We start from the raw sequence: 19,326 nt of genomic DNA, 5'->3' as shown, positions 1-19,326 counted from the left end.
ATTAAAGATGCTTCTGTTAAAGAACTATTAAATAGCTGAAAAATATTAATCATATCAAATTTYATTTCTTCTCAAGGATCACTCTTAAAAATAATTCATTAGACCCCCAAAATAAGAAGTCCTGGTTAAGAAATTGAAATCCTAGTATTCCCTTGCCTTTCCCTTCCCTTCTATAGCCCTTCCTTTCCCCTTCCCCTTCCCTTCCGTTTTACCTTCTTTTTTTCCCATACTGAGTGAGTTGTGATTCTAGTTTATACTTAATTCCTTCAAGATCTAGATGAGCTTCCATCAAACTAACTCAGTAGATCCCCTCCTTTAATTGAAGTTTATTAGCTCTGAAGAGAGAAAATCTTCTGTAAGTGCTACGATTCCTCTGTGTTGACTCCTTGTTTTCCAAGTTGAATGGAGCTCCTTCCTCCTTAAATATGCAAAGGTTTATGTTTTCAAATGGAAGACTTAGAAATTCATATTTTTTGAAATAATTTGTCAAAGTTGCGAGTCACTGCAGGTCTATTGCTGCTACTTATATTTCTGTGTCACTCTGATCCTACAGTGTGCTTATGCTGCCATGCCCTGAATAGCCCTGTGCCTRAAATTTATCTAGGCTATCTTATGTATCCTTCCACTTGTAAAACCTGATTGGTGTGGCCATATACCTAGAGTTTTTCAATATACAGGGCAGAAATACATTATACCCTTTGAAAAAGAGAGACAGGACAGCATGCCCCATCAGTCCCCACTGATGAYTGAGTTTSCTGTTTGGGGATGATCTCACTGGTMAACTTGGGATTTATGTCAGCAAAATTAGCAATATAGTGCATACAAGTGCACAATTGTGCATTATCACAAGTGCAATTGTGCACTTGTGGTAATGTAGTATTATAAGTGGAGTCCAGTGGATTTCCCTAGTGTGATTTAGCACCAAAGAAGCTAGGTTGAAACTTTTTTTTTTTTTTTGAAATTTAATAAGTTGAAACTTTTTTTTTTTTGGTACAGAAAAACTTTGGAAGCACAGAGGAGAAGTGCACTTTGCATGTTCTTTCACAACCAAAGAATTATTTATTAACTGGTTTTATTAAACAATACRAGCAGAATCAATATTCTCTATGCAGCCCAAGGTTTAAGACTGCAGTTGTGTTTCCATCAGAACTCTACTTATTGCTTGTATTTTCTGATAGAGTGATAAAATTCTTAGAATATGCATGTGTTATTAAAATGATAATGTTCCCAATTTTAAAATCTTGTAGCTCCTTCCAGAAAAAAATATGTTTCAACAACTTCCCATTCCCAATGTATTATAAGGCTAAACTCTTTAACAACCTGTTATACGAAGATCTGGATTTTTTTTTCAGGTGGTCTTTTTTTTTTTGGATGTCTTTCAAGACTTCATATGGCTTGGATAAAGAAAAGATTGAGCATCCTTCCATGTCTAAATTAAATTTGAATTAAATTATTTAAATTATTAATATATTCTATAAATTTGTTGTTGGGAAGAGCACGGTAAAATGAAAAAGCGGTGTATTCATTTTTTCCTCCTTTTAATTTCTGTGAAGGTGATTTGATGGGAAGAACAGTGACCTTTAGTGGCAGTCTTTGCTTAGTTCCTGAAATGCTCTATTATTAATCCTTCCTTTGATAAAATTAATGCAACAAAGGCAGATGAGGTTGACTGCTTGACTCTAGAACATGTCTGATCCCTGGAAAGGAACTTAGAGGATATTTAAAAGAAATATGCTAGTTTTTCATCTTGTTTTACTTGATCCAGAGAAGCATTAAGCTCTTCAGATTATTAGTGGAAATAAATATAGGTTCAAGTATTCAGCATCTTCCCAAATCAGGTTTCATTAGAAGTTGTCATGTCCCTCTGTATGTGAAAATAGCTGACATTAATCTTTTCTTTCCTCTAACCTAGTTCGTTTTACTGAATTTTTGCCAGGTGATATCAGAACTAAAAAACACATTTACATTCACAGGGTGGAAGTACTTTAATTAGAGCAACAGAATTGACACTAGCTCTTGCCTTTATATTTTCCACAGGGCAAGAAATACAATTTTTATTATAAATGGAATCTTAGAAAAAGATCTATATGAATTTGATGACATACAGAAACAGCTCAGTAATCCACAGTGAGGTTGCAGCCTCRAGATTAAAAAGTAATTCGCTAGGCTATGAACACAGAATCACAGAATGGTTGAAGTTGGAAGGGACCTCTGGAGAACATTTAGTCCAAACTCCCTGCTCAAGCAGGGTCACCTAGAGCACGTGGCAGAGGGTTGCATCCAGGTGGGTTTGGAAGATAGATATTCAGGGGAATACATGGCAAGGTCACTTACAGTTTGAGTTTGTGTGCCTTCTGCACATCAAAATACTGCTTAAGACAAATGTTACAAATACATAAAACAATTCAAATATAATTAAAAGAGGAAAAAACAAACAGCAGTACTTAGGAGTGGGCTTGCATGCTTTGTTTCCTTTCTGAGATAAACTGATAGAATTCAATAAACTGATGAAATAAGAGAGTGGAATTGAGAAATTAACACTGAAAAGCAGTGGGAAGGGAACAAGARGGAATAAAGAGGGAGGTGAAGGCACCAGGGTGTGGCCCCCAGTTTCCCATGGTTAGAAAAAAACATGTTTAGACTGGCCGTAGGAACAGACATCTGGATGGTATTGAGAGAAATGATCTTCCTATGAAGTAGGGACAGCAACAGCTTTCAAATACTGCAGGAGAAGTTCAGAACAAGGACCAGGTTTTCCTTCTGATTATACAACTCACAATAATTCTACCTCTTTTGAATAATATTTGACAAAAATATTGAAAAAGTCTTGGGAAATTTTGAAACAAATTAATAGGATTTCTCTCTAACCTCTAAGACTTTCAATAACCCTGGAGATTCTGATGATTTTATCACTTGTAACCTGCCTTTTTAACCTCCACTCAACCCTCAGTGGTAGTCCCCCCCCAGTCCCCCCCCAGTTTACCACCAGTGTTACTCCCGCTGCATACCCTCAGGCCTACTACCCCTGCTTACCCTCAGTGGTACTCATGCTGTTTACCCTCAGTTGTATTCCCTCTGTGTACTCTCAGTGGTATTCCCTCTGTTTACCCTCAGACCTACTCCCTGTGTTTGCACTTAGTGGTACTCCCCCTGTGTACTATCATTGGTACTCTCCCAGTTACCCTCAGTGGTACTCCCAAARTTACTGTAATTTCTACTCCCATTGTTTACCCTCAATCATACTCTGTCTCTTTACCTTCAGTCCTACTCGTCCTGTTTAACCTCCATCCTTCTCCCACGCTTTACCCTCAATGGTACTCCTCCTATTTTAACTTCAGCCTTACTCCCACTCCTTTACCCTCAGTCCTACTCCCCCTGTTTACGCTCAGTGGTAATCCCTTTTTTACCATCAGTAATCATCAAACTGTTTAGCTTCAGGGGTACCCCCAGCTTTTCACCCTCRATATTGCTTCCACAGTTCAGCCTCAGCGGAACTCCCGCTGTTGACCCTCAGTCCTACTCCCACTGTATACCCTCACTGGTACTCTCCCAGTTTGCCCTCAGTCCTACTCCCGATGTTTACCCTCAGTGGTACTCGTTCTCTTTACCCTCAGGCCTACTCTCCCTGTTTACCCTTAAGGGTCATTATACAATGAGATGTTGGGGTGGATGCATGATGAGATGTCCATGTGTCCACGATGTCCATGTACCAGGACATCAGCAAATTCCTGAAGTATGGACTGGATGGTTGTACAGGGAGGTTRACTGAGAACTGAATGGATGACAGAGCTCAGAGGGTGGTTATTTATGAGGTCGAGTCTTGCTGTAGGCCTGTGGCCAGTGGAGTCGTCCAGGGATCAGTACTGGGCCCAGTACTGCTCAAGTTGTTAATTAATGACTTGGATGAGGGCACAGATTTCACCGTGAGCAARTTTGCGGACGCTACCAAGCTGGGTGTAGTGGCCGACACTCCAGGGGGCTGTGCTGCCATCMWGAGGGACCTGAACTGGCTGGAGAGTTGGGCAGAGAGGAACCTCATGAGGTTCAACAAGGACAACAAGGACAAGAACAACCTGGGCAGGAATAACCCTAGCCATCAGTGCAAGTTAGAGGTTGACCTGCTGGAAAACAGCTCTGTGGAGAGGGATCTGGGAGTCCTGATAGACAACGAGTTAACCATGAGCCAGCCATGTGCCCTCATGGCAGAGGAGGCCAATGGGCTCCTGGCCTGCAGGAGGAGGAGTGYAAGCAGCAGGTCGAGGGAGCTGATTGTGCCCCTCTACTCAGCTCCAGTGAGGATGCACCTAGAGTACTGTGTGCAGTTCTGGGCTCCCCAGTATGTGGATGTGGAGCTTCTTGAGAGGGTCCAGYGGAGAGCAAGCAAGATGATTAAGGGACTGGAGCATCTCTTGTATGAGGAAAAACTAAGTGAGCTGGGCTTGTGTAGCCTGGAGAAGAGAAAGTTGAGAGAGGGGATGAGAATCAACATGTATCCAAATCTGCCTGGATAAGCTTGTGTGCCATGTGCTCTAGGTATCCCTGCTGGAGCAGGGGGATGGACTAGATGCTCTCTAGGGGTCCCTTCCAAACTTAACCGTTCTGTGATACTGTGGTTCTCCGTGATGCTCCCCCAGTATAAGCATACCCCATCTGTGGTACTTCCCTGTTTATCTTCAGCCCTACTCCCCCTGCTTACCTTCAGTCCTACTCCCAATGTTTAACCTCAGTGGTCTTTGCATGTTTATCCTGAGTCCTACTCCTGATGTTTACCCTCAGTGGTACTTCCATGTTTATACCCAGTTCTACTCCTGATGTTTACCCTCAGTCTTACTCCCAATGTTTGCCCTCAGTATTACTTCAATGTTTACCTTAGTGTTACCTTCATGCTTACCCTCAGTGGTACTTCCATGTTTACCCTCAGTCCTCCTCTCACTGTTTACCCTCAGTACTACTACCCCTCTTTACCGTCAGTCCTACTCCAGATGTTTAACCTCAGTGATCCTTCCATGTTTACCCTCAGTCCTACTCCCGATGTTTGCTCTCAGTGATACTTATATGTTTACCCTCAGTCCTACTCCYCCTGTTTACCCTCAGTGTTGCTTCCATGTTTACCTTCACTCCTACTCCTGATGTTTACCCTCAGTGGTACTTCCGTGTTTCCCTTAGTGATAATTCATGTTTACCCTCAGTTCTACTCTCCCGATTAAACCCTTTAGACTTTCTGCATGTTTTTACCCTTATTCTTACTCTCACTCTTTATCCTCCGGCCTACTCTCCCTATTTTCCCTCAGTCCTACTCTCTTTGTTTACCCTCAGTGTTATACCCCTTGTTTACCTTCATTCCTACTCCTGCTCTTAATCCTCAGTCCTACTCCCACTCTTTACCCTCAATCCTACTGCCCGTGTTTACCATCAGGTCTAACCTCCCTGTTACATTCAGCACTACTCCCGCTGTCTACCCTCAGTGGTACTCCCCCTGTTTATCCTCAGGCCTATTTCCATATTTTATCCTGAGTCCTAATCTTGTGTTTACCTTCAGTCCTACTTTCTTTGTATACTCTCAATGATACTCCCACCATTTATCTCAATGGTACTCCTTCTGTTTTTCCTCAGTGGTACTGCTTCTGTTTACCCTCAACTACCTGTTTGTACAAACTACTTTTTTACGCTCTTACTATCTCTACCCTTTTCAGTACTCACCTTCTTTATTCTCAAGCCTACCGCACCTGTGTCCCTGCAGTCCTACTTTCATTGTTTACCCTCAGGCCTACTCCCTGTTTACCCTGAGTTTGACTCCCACTGTTTATCCTCAGCCCTTCGACACCTGTTTACCCTAATTCTTACTCCTACTTTTTACCCTCAGGCCTACTCCCCCTATTTACCCTCCAGCCTAATCCTCCCTGTTTATCCTCAAGACTTTTTTCCTGTTTAACCTTCAGGCCTACTCCCATTGTTTACACTCAGTGTTACTCCCCCTTTTTACCCTCAGTCCTACTCCCCTCCTTTCCCTTAGTGGTACTCCCTCTAGTACCTCCTCCTACCCCTGCTCTTTACTCTCACTCCTACTCCCTCTGTTATCGTCAGTCCTACTCCATGTGTTCAGCCTCAGATATACTCTCTCTCTTTACACTCAGTCCTACTCCCCCTGTTTACCCTCAGGTCTACTCCCACTGTATACCCTCAGTGTTACTCCCCCTTTTTACTCTCACTCCTATTCCCACTCTTTACCTTTAATGATACTCCTACTCTTTACGCTCAGTTCTGCTCCCACTGTTTACTGTCTGTGGTACTCCCCGTGTTTACCCTAAGGCCTACTCTGTTTACTCTCAATGGTTCTCCCTCTTTTTACTCTCAGATGTACTCCTGCTGTTTATTCTCAGTGGTACTCCACCTATTTTCTTGTTGCTGATCTTTTTTCTCAGTGAGTCTATATTGACTTTCAAAGATCACAGAACTGGAGCAGAGCCCTCTGATTGTAACAGGGCATTATGTTTTGATAACTATCCTGAATCCTATTTTAATCTGCCTGTAGAGTCAGCCTTTTTTTTTTTTTTCCCCCAACCATTATAGCTGCTACACAACAGGCAAGCTAGCTATTAACAGTTGTATCAATCACTCTTCTTTGTTTAACTTCTCAAATATTGCTGCTTGGATAAATGAGAAGATTTAGCAATAGTGCTAGGGCAAAGAGGAATAATGTAAAGGATGTGGAAAGTTGTGCAGAAATCAAAAGTAATATATGCTTCATCGTTAGATAGGTTATCAGGCCGAGTCTAGTGCATTTTTCATTGCACTTAAAATGAAAAGTTTTCATTTTGTGTAATGAACAATAATTGCTTATGCATCACCAAGAAGATGCTAGTGGGAAAATGAAGTTTGGCCTGTGGCAGTGAGGGTCTGATCAATACAAAAAAAAAAAAAAAAAGAAAAGGAGACTTTAGGAATCGATCTTGTAAATCTAGAACCAGGTTTCCCAACATTCCCTATTTTCAATGGGCTCCATAAAATTTATAGACTGTCATCCTCAGGAATAAGGAAGTCATCCCAAATCTAGGTGCAACAACTTCAACACTTTAATTGACTTAATAATAATTTAAAAAAGATTTGATAGGTAAAAAAAATAAAGAATTTCGAAGCAGTTGTAGGGCTTTTGTACAACAGAGATTCAAATATCTGCGGGAATTTTGTTTTTATTCCTAGCATTTATTTTTAGATATTAGAAGTTTGGATTTTTTTTTTCCCAAACCAAGTAATCCCAAGGCTTGGGAAGCAAGGCTGTTAAGGCAAAGCTACAAGAAAAGGGAATACTAAATATTTAATATGAAATTTTCTCTTCTCTTTCTTTTCATAGCATTGGAGAGCATGGAAGGATATTACTACAGAGACAGTGTCTCGGTAGAAGAATTTCAAGCTCAAATTAATGCAGCTTCTCTAGAAAAAGTCAAGCAGTATAACCAGAAACTGAGGTGGGTAATAAGACAACATTCCAGAGTTTACCTTACTGAATTCTTTTTGACTCAGTTTCTATGGCAAGAATCTTTAAACAGATGTGCATTGCATGGTGTTTTTCCTTTGGTGTGTGATTGAATAGGATCCAGGACCTATGCTTCTGAATACTCTCATTTCTGAACTGTTAAATTAAATTGCAAAGAAAGTAAAATTACATTATTTCCTAAATTGTTTTCCCATGAAAATTGTAGCATAAATGCCTCAGGGTTGTTTTACTACTGCATGCAGAAAAGGAAATGTCTACTTGATCACAAATAGAACATCAGAATTACTAAACATCTGATCTGACTGTACATGTTCTATTTATTTAATTCTACAAAAGAATGAGATATAAGAAATGTTGCTCAAAAAAGATTGGGCATCTTTTTTTTTCCATAATAATAATGGTAGTAAAAAAAATCTGGATACTTGTATCAACTTCAGATATGAATTGCACAATTCAAATTGCTCAGTTTATGTGAAGGCTATTCAGTTGCGTATTTTAATAAAAAAATCATTAACGAGTTGCACATAAAGGCAGAATTTCTGGTAYACAGAGTAGTCTACTAGATATAAAGTAAAATAATGAAGATATGATGATAGATAACTCTTGTATCTAAATGTATCTGTAGAAAGCACCATTCTGAGTACAATTCTTGTATACAAGTTGAAGAAAAATGTGCAAAGGACTGCCCTAAGATCACATCTCTTCACATTTTTATACCTGAATATAATGCCCATGCCAGATCTCACTACAAGTTTTAGGCAGATTTTTAGAAGCAGAACAGAGAACAGATGAAAGAAGGGGAAAGATGAGAAAGAAGAGCATTTGGTTTTCTCATCCAAGTGCATCTTAATGGGTTGAGGTGAATAAGTGGAAAAATGTCAGCATCATTTTTCCAATTTTCCAATTGCTGTCCCATTTCAGTTTTCTAAGTTTTCTTCATAGGTCTTGTGAAAGTATATTTCCCTAGTGCTTATCAAAACAATAGACTAACAGCATACTACTAAAATCTTGTTTAATTCAAAGCAGTGTTGTAACAAAAGCAATTTAAAAGCCAGTCATATCCAGTGAATACAGTATATTTTTGTTTCTTTCTGTTGCATTTGTCAGTGCACTTCTAATCACAAATGTAATATTTATTTACTTCATCTGACTATTAATTATTATTATTATTACTTATTATTACTAGTAGTACTTTCTATTTGGAAAAAGTTTCCTTGAGATCATTTATTTGAGAAGACTTGTGTGATGAATCAGTGCAGAAAGCTTTGGTCATGCCCATGTTTGACCCCAGTATGCTTAGGTACTTTTGGAAAGTGATTTCTATCATTTGGACAAGACAAGACCCTTCACTGACATTGGTTAACATGTGTGCAATCTGATTAGAGTYGTTGTTCATACTGTGACTGTAATAAGATACAGCACTCCTATGTCACTGAGATTTAAAACTCTGATCAGTTAATATTATCCAAGGCTTGGTTTTGCAAGATGTCACTAAGAAAAGTTTTCATTCACCAAAATTTACCAAAAGTCAGTCACAATACAGTGACACTGCAGCTGAGWCATCCATTGATGAGAGCTCTTGATGCAAGTGCAGCTTCTCTTAAATTATGCATGCATTTAGATAATAAAACTCTCATGTAAAACAGATGAGACCACTTTGGTTCTGTCCCACTTAAAAACAGAGGTGTTGGCCAGACTTGTGATGTAAATGATCAGGACAATAAAATTAATCGCTAGTATCTATGCTTAGTTTAGTAATTTCTTGTGGCAAAGTCTTGATAGAAACTGTTGAGCATATGGAAAAATTGGAGGAGTGTGATCTCTTTTGGGTGATGGCAGTTTGATATTGATGTATGCTGCCAAGAATTCATTTACAGGTTATTTATTTGGTGAATTATGAGGTGTATTTGTAAAATTTCTTTGGATTTCAGGAAGGATAACCTTTATCCATTAGCTTATAAAGTCAAGATGCCAAATCCTTGCTTTTACTGAAAAATTCAGTCTTAACAACTATGGACTTAGGACCAGCTTTTTCATAATATCAGAAGTGAAATAATAATACCTAAAAGTGCAAACATATCGTTGACATTGATTTGGGTAGTCATAAAGCTTTTATTCTTTATGGTTCTTGTTTTGGAACTTTTGCAGATACTACCTTAACRATGAAATATAAATGATAGTATTATTATTTGTATGAGGAAGCCTGAAACACAATTTGAAAACAGTTGCAGAATTTGATGCTGTGTGCAGTGTAAAGAATCTCTCTCCAACTTCTGTATTTGGCTTAACATAAGGTATTGAATCCAGTCCCTGGTATGAGGRAACTTTCTTTCACACAGTGTCTGTGAAACTTTCACTTTGTCCAGTACCAGAAGAAAGTGGAGTTACTGAAGAGAGTCCAGCRCAGGGCTACGAGGATGATCATCTGCCTGGAACATCTGTGAGGAAAGGCTGAGAGAGCTGGGCCTGTTCAGCTTGAAGAGGAGAAGGCTGAGAGGGGATCTAAACAGTGCATATAAATACCTCAAGGGAGGGAGTGAGGAGGATGGGGCTGGCCCCTTTTCAGTACTGGCCTGTGATAGGACAAGAAGAAATGGCCACAAACTGAAGCATCGGAAGTTCCACAGGAACTTAAGGAAAAATTTCTTGACAGTGAGGGTGACAGAGCACTRGAAGAGGTTGCCAGGAGAGGTTGTGGAATGTCTTTTTCTGGAAATATTTGAAACCCGCTTGGATGCAGTCCTGTGCCACATGCTGTAGGTGACCTTGCATGTGCAGGAGGATTGGACTAGATGATCTCTAAAGGTCCCTTCCAAGGTTGGTGATTCTGTGATCATATGGTGACTCCACCACTTTCCTGGACAGTTCCTATTCCAATGCTTGGCTACTTTTTCCATGTAGTAATTTTTCCTARTATCTCACCTGAATCTCCCCTGCTGTAACTTGAGACCATTTCCTCTTGTGCAATTGGTARTTATTTTAGAGAAGATAGATATAGACTCCCCCCCTCACTACACGCTCCTTTCAGGTAGTTGCAGAGAGTGATAAGGTCTCCCCTGAGCCTCCTCTTCCTCAAACTAAGTAACCCCAGYTCCCTCAGCCGCTCCTGATAAGGTCTGAGCTACAGCCCCTTCACCATGTTTGTGGCCCTTCTTTGGACACGCTGCAGCACCTCCATGTCCTTTTTGTAGTTAGGGCCCCAAACCTGGACACAGTATTTGAAGTGTGGCCTCACCCACACCAAGTACAAGAGGCAGTCACTTCCCTAGTCCTGCTGGCTAKTCTGTTCCCTATCTAAGCCAGGAGGCTGCTGGCCTTCTCGGCTACCTGGGCACACTGTTGGCTCATGTTCAGCCGTCTGTTGACTAGTACTCCTAGATTCTTTTTTGCCATGGAGCTTTCCACCCACTCTGCCCCAGGCTTGTAGTGTTGCATGGGCTTGTTGTGACTGAAGTGCAGGACTCGCCACTTGGCTTTGTTGAACGTTATGTGGTTGGCGTCAGCCCATGAATTCAGCCTATGCAGAGCCCATCTACCTTCAAGCAGATGAACTCTTCCTCCCAGCTTTGTGTTGTCTGCAAATTTGCTGAGGGTGCAATCCCTTGTTCAGATCATTGATAAAGGTATTGAAGAGGATTGGCTGCTCATGACTGGTTGCCAGCAGGATTTAACTCCATTCACCAGTCTGAGTCCTGCCATCCAGCCAGTTTTTCACTCAGCGAAGACTATACCTGCCTAAACCATGATCTGCCAGCTTCTACAGGAGAAGGCAGTGGGAGACTGTGTCAAAAGCCTTACTGAAGTCTAAGTAGACCACACCCCCAGCCTTTCCCTCATCCACTAGACAAGTTACCAGGTCATAGAAGGAGGTCAGGTAAGTCAGGCAGGACCTGCCTTTCATGAACCCATGTTGGCTGAGCCTGATACCTGAGTTGTCAGGATGATCTGCTCCACTAYTTTCTTTGATAGCAGGGTCAGACTCACAGGCCTGTAGTTCCCCAGATCCCCAGATTCCCTCTATCTGACTCTTCTTGCAGATGGGTGTCGCACTCGCAAGCCTCTAGTTGTCTAGGAGCTCCCCAGTTGACCAGGACTGCTGATAGATCATGGAGAGCAGCTTGGTGAGCACTTCCACCAGCTTCCTCAGAACCCACAGGTGGAACCCATGTCATATGTGGCCAAGTGGAATAGCAAGTCACTGACTGTTGCCTCCTGAATTATGGGGATGGTTCTTCTGCTCTCCAGAGGTGTCTTCCAGCTCAGGYGGCCAGAARCACTGCCCTCTCCGAGGCTTGAGCTCAGGACCTTCAGATTATGAGACTGATACACTGCCAGCTGTGCTAAGAGGGCCCCAGTGGGTCCCCTGAGGGTGTTGAGGCTTCCCTGTCTGTAATTGTCTGTAATTACAGTTTTGGCTGCAATTGCACCAAGATTTTTGCCCACTGAATGATGAAGATTTCCATTTGTCATCTAGATGACTGTATTGACCTTTTGTCTAATTTATGTAGTTTTGTTACCTTTGCAGACAGAGATCTCTCTTTTTTTTTTTTTTTTAAATCCTGCAGAGCCCAGTGCCGATTGAATCCGTAACTACTACAGATTCTGATAGCAATAATGATAACTCATGAATGCAATATAATTACTTGATTGCTTGATTTTGTTAAATCTTCTCTTGCAAATTGGCATTGTAAATTGGCATTGTGTGACATGCACATGGGTAAATATTTCTGCACATGGGTAAACTTTAACTATTTAAAATTAAATTAAAAATAAATACTTAAATATTTATCATTTTTTGAATATTACTACTTATAAGAATTATTTAGTTAAAAATAAAAATAATAATGTCCTTTAAATATATTTTTWTTATACTTGGTAAGATATTTTCCCATTTCCTCTTTAACGGAGTAACAGTATGGTAGCTTTAAACTATGTTTCATGTAAATAAATATTGTGATTGCTACTGAGATTGCTACTAAGAGCWGTTAGTTAAGGTGCAGGTTTGTTAAAAGACATTCAGTGGGTCACAGCGCTGTGGTTATGCCACATATGCCTCCAGCTGTGGGATCTCTGCAATGTGCTCCACTGCATACTGACACTGAGAGCAAACTTGCTTGTACCCAAATCTGCACGTTGCTGTACAATTTGAATTTAAATTTTTGGCCAGTGAGAAATTAATTAAATTAACACTGGCCATCAGAGGTCTAGACATTTTTCATACTTCTTAAGCACATATAATTGCATTTGGATATTTAAATGTCTTTAGAAGTTGATGCTTAAGTGATTACAATGATTGTATTGGGAAGATTCAAGAGGAAGTTCTGGAGAGCTCTACTTCCCTGTAAAGTTTTTTTTATCCTCAGCAGAGCACTTTCCTGTTGCATCCCTAACTATACCATGGCCTAGTTTTTCATTCAGATGATAGGATCATGCTGTGTGAAACACATCTGAAGACTGCTGCCCATCCCCAACACTGGTGAAGGTGCTAATTAACATTGTGTAGTAATTAATTTGTCTGTGCATCAATAGACAAGGTTTGAAAAGAAGTGTTTCTTTCTTTTAGCCTATTATTTTCTCTGATTTAGAACTAGTCGTTGAAGTCAACTATGTCCAGGATTATTGGCAGGTACTTTTGTGGCCTAGTGTATAGCAGTTACAAAACAAAAAGTAAAGCAAATAGTAAAGGGTATTTTTATTTTATTTTATTTTATTTTATTTTATTTTATTTTATTTTATTTTATTTTATTTTATTTTATTTTATTTTATTTTATTTTATTTTTCCTGTTGCTTTCTTTGATATCCTGTTGGGAGGTAAATGAAGATCTGTTACTCTGAGGAAGCAATTATAATCAGTGAATTTAACGACAAATGATTTGGCTAACTACCGTGATTACACTGAACTTCTGATTATACTGAACGTGGTACTTGTCATCTAAAAGTGTTTCATTTACAATGTAAGTTGGAACAGTTCTYATATCTAAAGGTTTCAGTGTCTGTTTTATGGCATAAGTAGCCTTTCACAGAATGATGTCAGACTTAATTTAATCCTTTAGTCAGGGGTATCATACCTTCATGAAGTTTTAATAGTTTCATTCTTTGATTTCTTTTAATTTTTCTAAACATTAGAGAAGGAAAATATTTCTGTTCCTGGTGTTTATGCAATCGTGTAACAAAACCCATCTGAGGAACATAACCTGCTTTTATTTGTGTGTGTTACACACAGAGCAGCTTCTCAAGCTGTAGGCTTCTTGGCAAGCTAATGTTTTCCCTGTCCTGCATAATTTAGTCAAGGCAGAGAATAGATGTGATGGCGCTCTTGGCTTCAGACTGAACTAGAATTTTCTAATAGTTACTTAAATATAAATGACGTATGATGACATAAAGGACACCTACAGCTCATTAATTACTATGGAAGAAATATGTCTTTTGTCTCCAGAACAAACTTTTCAAGTCTTCACATCCATGTCTGCATTATTACAAAGGCCAGCTCATTTATCAACAACTGCAATAAATGATTAAAACCCACTTAAAATCTGGCAGATTTCTTTCCTCAGAGTTTGTACCRGAAAGCTTTTCCAAACTGGATTGCTCATGTGGTTAAGGAGCCTATGCTAGTGCTTCATGTGCCACTGTGGTCCTGTGATTTCAGGCTTACTCTCCTCTCTCCATTCCTCATGTCTGACCACTTCAGTTTGCTCGTTAACACTTTTTGCCATTGCCATCAAGTTGAGAAAGCAGTAATCTGTGTGGTACTGTAGCTTTCAAAAAGCAAGTTCTTGTCTGTGAATTTATTTTCTTTTCAGTGCAGTGGAATATTTATAAAATAGGTGCAAAACTGTATCCTTTTTAAGACCAGATATTTATGTTAAAATAAATGCAACTGGACTGTAATACTACAAACAAATTTACTATATACTTCTATATGACTATATAAATAGCCATGTAGTGCTTTTTAGATTTTTTTTTTGATGTGGTTCCAGATGAAGTAGGTAGTTCCTTAGAGCTGAGCTCACACTAACTGCAAGGTCTTCGTGAACGAAAGAGATTCAAAATTAACACTCAATCCAAAGGATGTAACAGAGAAATAATAGCTAAATTTGTCTCCTGACAAGCATAGTGAGAAGCATTTTAGGTAGAAAAGAAATTGAGATTCATTGCATCTCAGTGAAGCAAAACAAGAGAGAACATCGAAGTATGATGGACAAAATAAATTGAATTTGTCTAACTGGTGTAAAAGATAACTCCAGCTGGCTTGAATCTAGCTTATTTTTCTTTCTGTGGTATACTTGTTCTCTGAGTGTAAATTCACTCTTCTTCAGATTTTTGACAAAATATGATCAGTCCTGAAACTGAAAATTTTGCAGCTTGACAGGATATGCCAAAAAATTCAAAATGACCTGTATTCTCAGTCTTTACTCATTGGGATGAACGTCCTTGCTCATTGGGATGAACATTTTGCTTTCTTTTCCTTTTCCAAATACAGAGAAGATGTACTCAGAGTGGTTTGAGTTGAAGACCTTCCTTTTGGAAGGAAAAGTCCAAGCCTGTAGCAACTGGAAATATTGACCACTGAATGACTATTTGGCATGTTTTCTTTTTATCCATGTATTCTATATCAGAAATAAGAGCAGCCAAAAAGGGGAAATCTACTCTGTGGAAGATAAATGTGGAAGTAATTGGTCATTACTAATGGGTTCATCACCTCTCTGATAATGATGGGAGAAGCAGGAAGGCAGCTGTATGTGGCCTAGGACCCAAGCAAATCCCTTTCATTTAATAAAAGAGGAAGTTTCAGGTGATCTTAGAAGTAGGTAGAGATACCAGAGACTTGGCTTACTGGGAGCAGTGTTCTTTCTAGATTCCTGGAAAAAAATTGTGATTAGAATGCAACACATAAAAAGGGGATAATGTTGTACAGAGCTATTTTTTTTCTCCATTTTAAAAATAATCTATTCTTTTAGAATATATATTTTTTAGAATAGAATTCTTTGCTATTCTAGCATTTCTGTGACCCCTCGCTTATGTAAATAGCATATAGTATAAAAGCATGTAAAGGTGAGGCCATGATATGTGGGTTAAAGGATTAAAGAGTTGAGTTRCTTTGCAGGTTTCATCCTTAGTTGGTAATTGGGTACCTTCAGTCACCCTAAAACAGATCTGCAGAGACTGGAGAGAGTTTGAACTGGTGGGAATCCAGCAGTTGGGCCAGGTGCTGCAGGTTTCCATGAGAAAGAGCAGCAGCATGAAGCACTCTACCAGAGTCACATTCCTTAGGAATTCAGTTTTTGGAGTCTCAACCCAGTGTATTCCAGTAAAAGGAGGCAGTTGCCAAGAAACCTCTGCGTTTCATTTTTTAAAATTTTCTTACCTTTTCCCTCCCCGCCCCTCCCTTTTTTTTTTTTTTCCTAGAGAAAAGTAAATCTAATTATTTTCCTCTTTGTGTGTGTTTTCCTTGTGACTTCTTCCATATGGTCTCACCTTACAGTCGCATCCTTCTCATAGATTGTACTATTTTTCACAATTYTGTTTGCTATACTTAAAATACAGGCTGCCAAAAGCTGACTTGCCACCTTATGTGCCTGGAGAGTAGATTGTACTATTTTTCACAATTCTGTTTGCTAGACTTAACATACAGACTGCCAAAAGCTGGCTTGCCACCTTATGTGCCTGGAGAGTAAACCGCAGAAAGGGTTTCCTGCCTTGCACCTTCATTACACATGAAATAGGAATTACACATGATATGATGTTAWAAATCCTGTCTTCTGCACATCAGACTGCACAAGTAAGAGTAATTGTGTGAGGTCAGACTGTTGGTGTGTATACTGTTTGAGAAGTTAAAATTGTGATATTGTTATGAAGTTTTTTTAACTAATTAAACCTTTATCTGCTGATAATACATACATAGATATAGGTATGTATTATATACATAAGTATAATAAAACATACATACAAAGTACATAAAGTTGTGTCATTGACATTAAGATGTCAGGGCTAGAATCCTSCTGATTTTAATAATCCTGTTTTGTGATGGGCCTGTGTTCTCCTTACTTTGCCCTTTTTGTTGAAATAGGTATTTTCCCTGGCACGTATAATGTGCTATATCATCTGATTGCTCATATATTTAGACTTCTGTGCTATATATATCATGAGATTAGGGTATTACTGACAAAATTACCTTACTATGATATGTCAATATGAAGATTATTCTTGCCTTGTGCATGAAAATAAGGAAGTAATATTTAAGTTCTTTTTATTCTGGACGTCTGGCCTSAATAAAGAAATAGAAATACTGCAAGTAATTGTAGAAGCACCAGTAAAGTAAATGGAAATAGTGTCATGTGGCAATAAACATCGATTTAAARAATATTCACTGTTAGAAAGTGTCAACAAGTGTCAACTGTTGTAGGTTTTACATGTGCAATTTAAAGTAATTGACTTAAAATCCCTTAATATGGTCTTAGAGGGTAATTATACGTGACTATTTGTCATTTATTTAGACTTACTCTTCACCAGAAAGAACACACAGACTTTTCCATTTGTTTGCTCTGACAATAAGTAGTTTTCTRTGATGGATACTTTATATCAGATAAATAATTTAATTTGGAAGCTTTTATACATATGTCTACATTCTGTAGGTAGGTATATATATAGATATGCTGCATACACGTGTGCACATGCACAGTTAATGACTAGATGGCAGAACACAGATACTGCTGGATTTTTGTCATGCTGACCATACTGATGCACRTGATCTTGAATAACATGACCAAATGATTAAAAATCATTTTTTAATTCAAAAAATGTATTAGTGGCATTCAAGTAGATATTCTCATCCTTTTCTTGAAGGTATGCCACAGTGATAAAGAAAAGACTTAATTCTTCTCTGCTATAAAAGCAGCTAAGCAAAAACCTTCCTAGAACAGAAACCATTTTGTAAGTCCCAACTTGCCGCTCTTTAATTCCATAACCCAATTACCTGCCCTTCTTTGCCTCCCACTGCCGCCTTTAACTGATCTCACGTTTCCAAGAAAGGGTCATCAGCATTTGGGATAAACCTGTGGGCTTCCTGGAGCAACAGAAAGTAAGCCTAGAAACTTGGCTGTGTTTGGGTTATATGCATGTAYAAAGTTACAAATACATCTCTGCACGTTTGGGGCCTCGATAGTTCATGCTGTTCCAATTTTGCAGGCTTGTGCATGTCCCGGTCCGTTTTGTAGAGACCCTGCAAAATGTTTCACTAAGATCAAAATATCTCCACTTCTGCATCTCCTTTGCACAAACATTGTGGGAAAGTTTGTTCAAAAAGCATTCATTTTGTGATAGATTTTTATTTCTGAACCCCAGAGCCATTTGTTACTTCATTTTCCCCATAGGTTTTCCCTTACTTATTTTGTCCATTGTCTACAGAGGGAACATCTTGCAGAGGTTGGACCCATTACTTTTGATGCCTATTGTTTATCTTTTTCCAYTTTTTTTTTTAAGCTACTCTGCTACAACTGAGAGAAATTGAACAGTCTTTAGCAGCAAAAACMGCATCACATTTTCTGACAAAGAACTATGATTTCATTCTTTTCCATTTCAAATGGATTAGAAAATGTCCAAGTTGGGCACCCTGCCAAGATTGCCATTAACTTTTTCTATAAAATTTGATTAAGGACCTTAACAGGCATTTAGTAATTAAGTGAAGTGCTTTGGAAATTTATGTGCTGTCCATAGTTTGTCACATTCTGTGAAATACTGAAGGCAAYTTTTCTGAAAAGCAATAAAAATAAAGCACTTAAGGAACATCTGGGAGTGTTATCTGATCATGTGTGGGGAAGAGTTTCATTTGTAAAAGAATATTTTCATATTTGAAATCAATGTTGTGTGTAGCTGATCTTTTGCTTGTTCTTTAGGTTAATAAATAATTGCCTTAATTAATATAGTAATTTCTATAATTGTATATATATTCTCTTCTAGTGTCCATGTTGCTTGCTTTTGTACCCTGAGTGGATAATTTTCCATGTATTCCATTAGTTGTGTGCTGCTCTATATTTGTGCTCTGGTTTCATTTAATGTAGCTGAAATTACCGAAATAATAGTCTAAAGAGTGCTGAATAGACTGTGAATGAAGCAGATTTCCCTGTGGCATAGCAGGAGAAAGCAGCATAGGCTTTTAGTCTGATAATGTTCCACGGATGGGAGGATTATGCTTTAGATTTTAGCTTTGCTAACAAAGAAGAAGATTGGTGTGTTGCTGCTGTGGTAGCTTTTATGTGCTGTGGCCATTCATAGTGATTTACAAGTAATTTTCTCTGCGAATCTCTCTTCCTTCCAATAGTTTCCAGCTTTCGTTGACACRGAGTGCATTCTGATGGTAAAACAGGCCTAATAGAATAATGGAACAAGATTAGCTTTGCTGTGCTTTTTAATGGAATTATTTTGAGCCTTAAATTTGGGAGAGGATGCTTTTCAAATCCTGCAAAAATACAGGCAACAAAATCAGCTAGAATTGAAGTCTGATGGATTTTTTTTGATTAGTACTAGTACATTTATTCTACATTATTAAAGAATAAAAGGCTATTGAAATCTGCCATTTGTTCCTCACGAGTATGCAATGGTTTGAATAGCCTTACTCATGTGGATAAAACCACGAGAAAAGAATGGGGCTTCTTATTCTATGCAGGTATCAGTGTTTTTGTGACTGAGGCTCCAGATAATCCTTTCATTTCTGAGTTTGAATGCATGGCTGCATTCTTTCCAGTGTTTATTTTCATATTTCAGTGCAGCTGAAATTTGTTTACCACACTCCAGAGGACAGCTGGGGTCCTTCTCCAGGCTGGATGCAGCTT

The 19,326-nt window shown here is 38.8% G+C and overlaps 1 protein-coding gene and 1 non-coding gene across 2 annotated transcripts in view; one reads left to right on the top strand and one right to left on the bottom strand.

The window, feature by feature from the left end:
• The window catches only part of PREX2 (phosphatidylinositol-3,4,5-trisphosphate dependent Rac exchange factor 2), a 169,694-nt gene that overhangs the window by 120,502 nt on the left and 29,866 nt on the right, over positions 1 to 19,326 (top strand). Inside the window, exon 35 of the mRNA XM_026035597.1 lies at positions 7,352 to 7,466. Coding sequence (XP_025891382.1) covers positions 7,352 to 7,466 — 115 coding nt within the window. The remainder of the gene's footprint in view (positions 1 to 7,351; positions 7,467 to 19,326) is intronic.
• On the bottom strand, positions 11,773 to 11,845 carry TRNAM-CAU. The gene has a single exon. It is a non-coding gene; the product is annotated as a tRNA-Met (tRNA).

Source organism: Nothoprocta perdicaria, unplaced genomic scaffold (genome assembly GCF_003342845.1).
Source record: "Nothoprocta perdicaria isolate Ctin4 unplaced genomic scaffold, notPer1 scaffold_162, whole genome shotgun sequence".
NCBI classification, from domain to species: Eukaryota; Metazoa; Chordata; class Aves; order Tinamiformes; family Tinamidae; genus Nothoprocta; species Nothoprocta perdicaria.
Note: the sequence above shows the minus strand (reverse complement) of the source record. Positions and strands in the feature narration are given on the sequence as shown.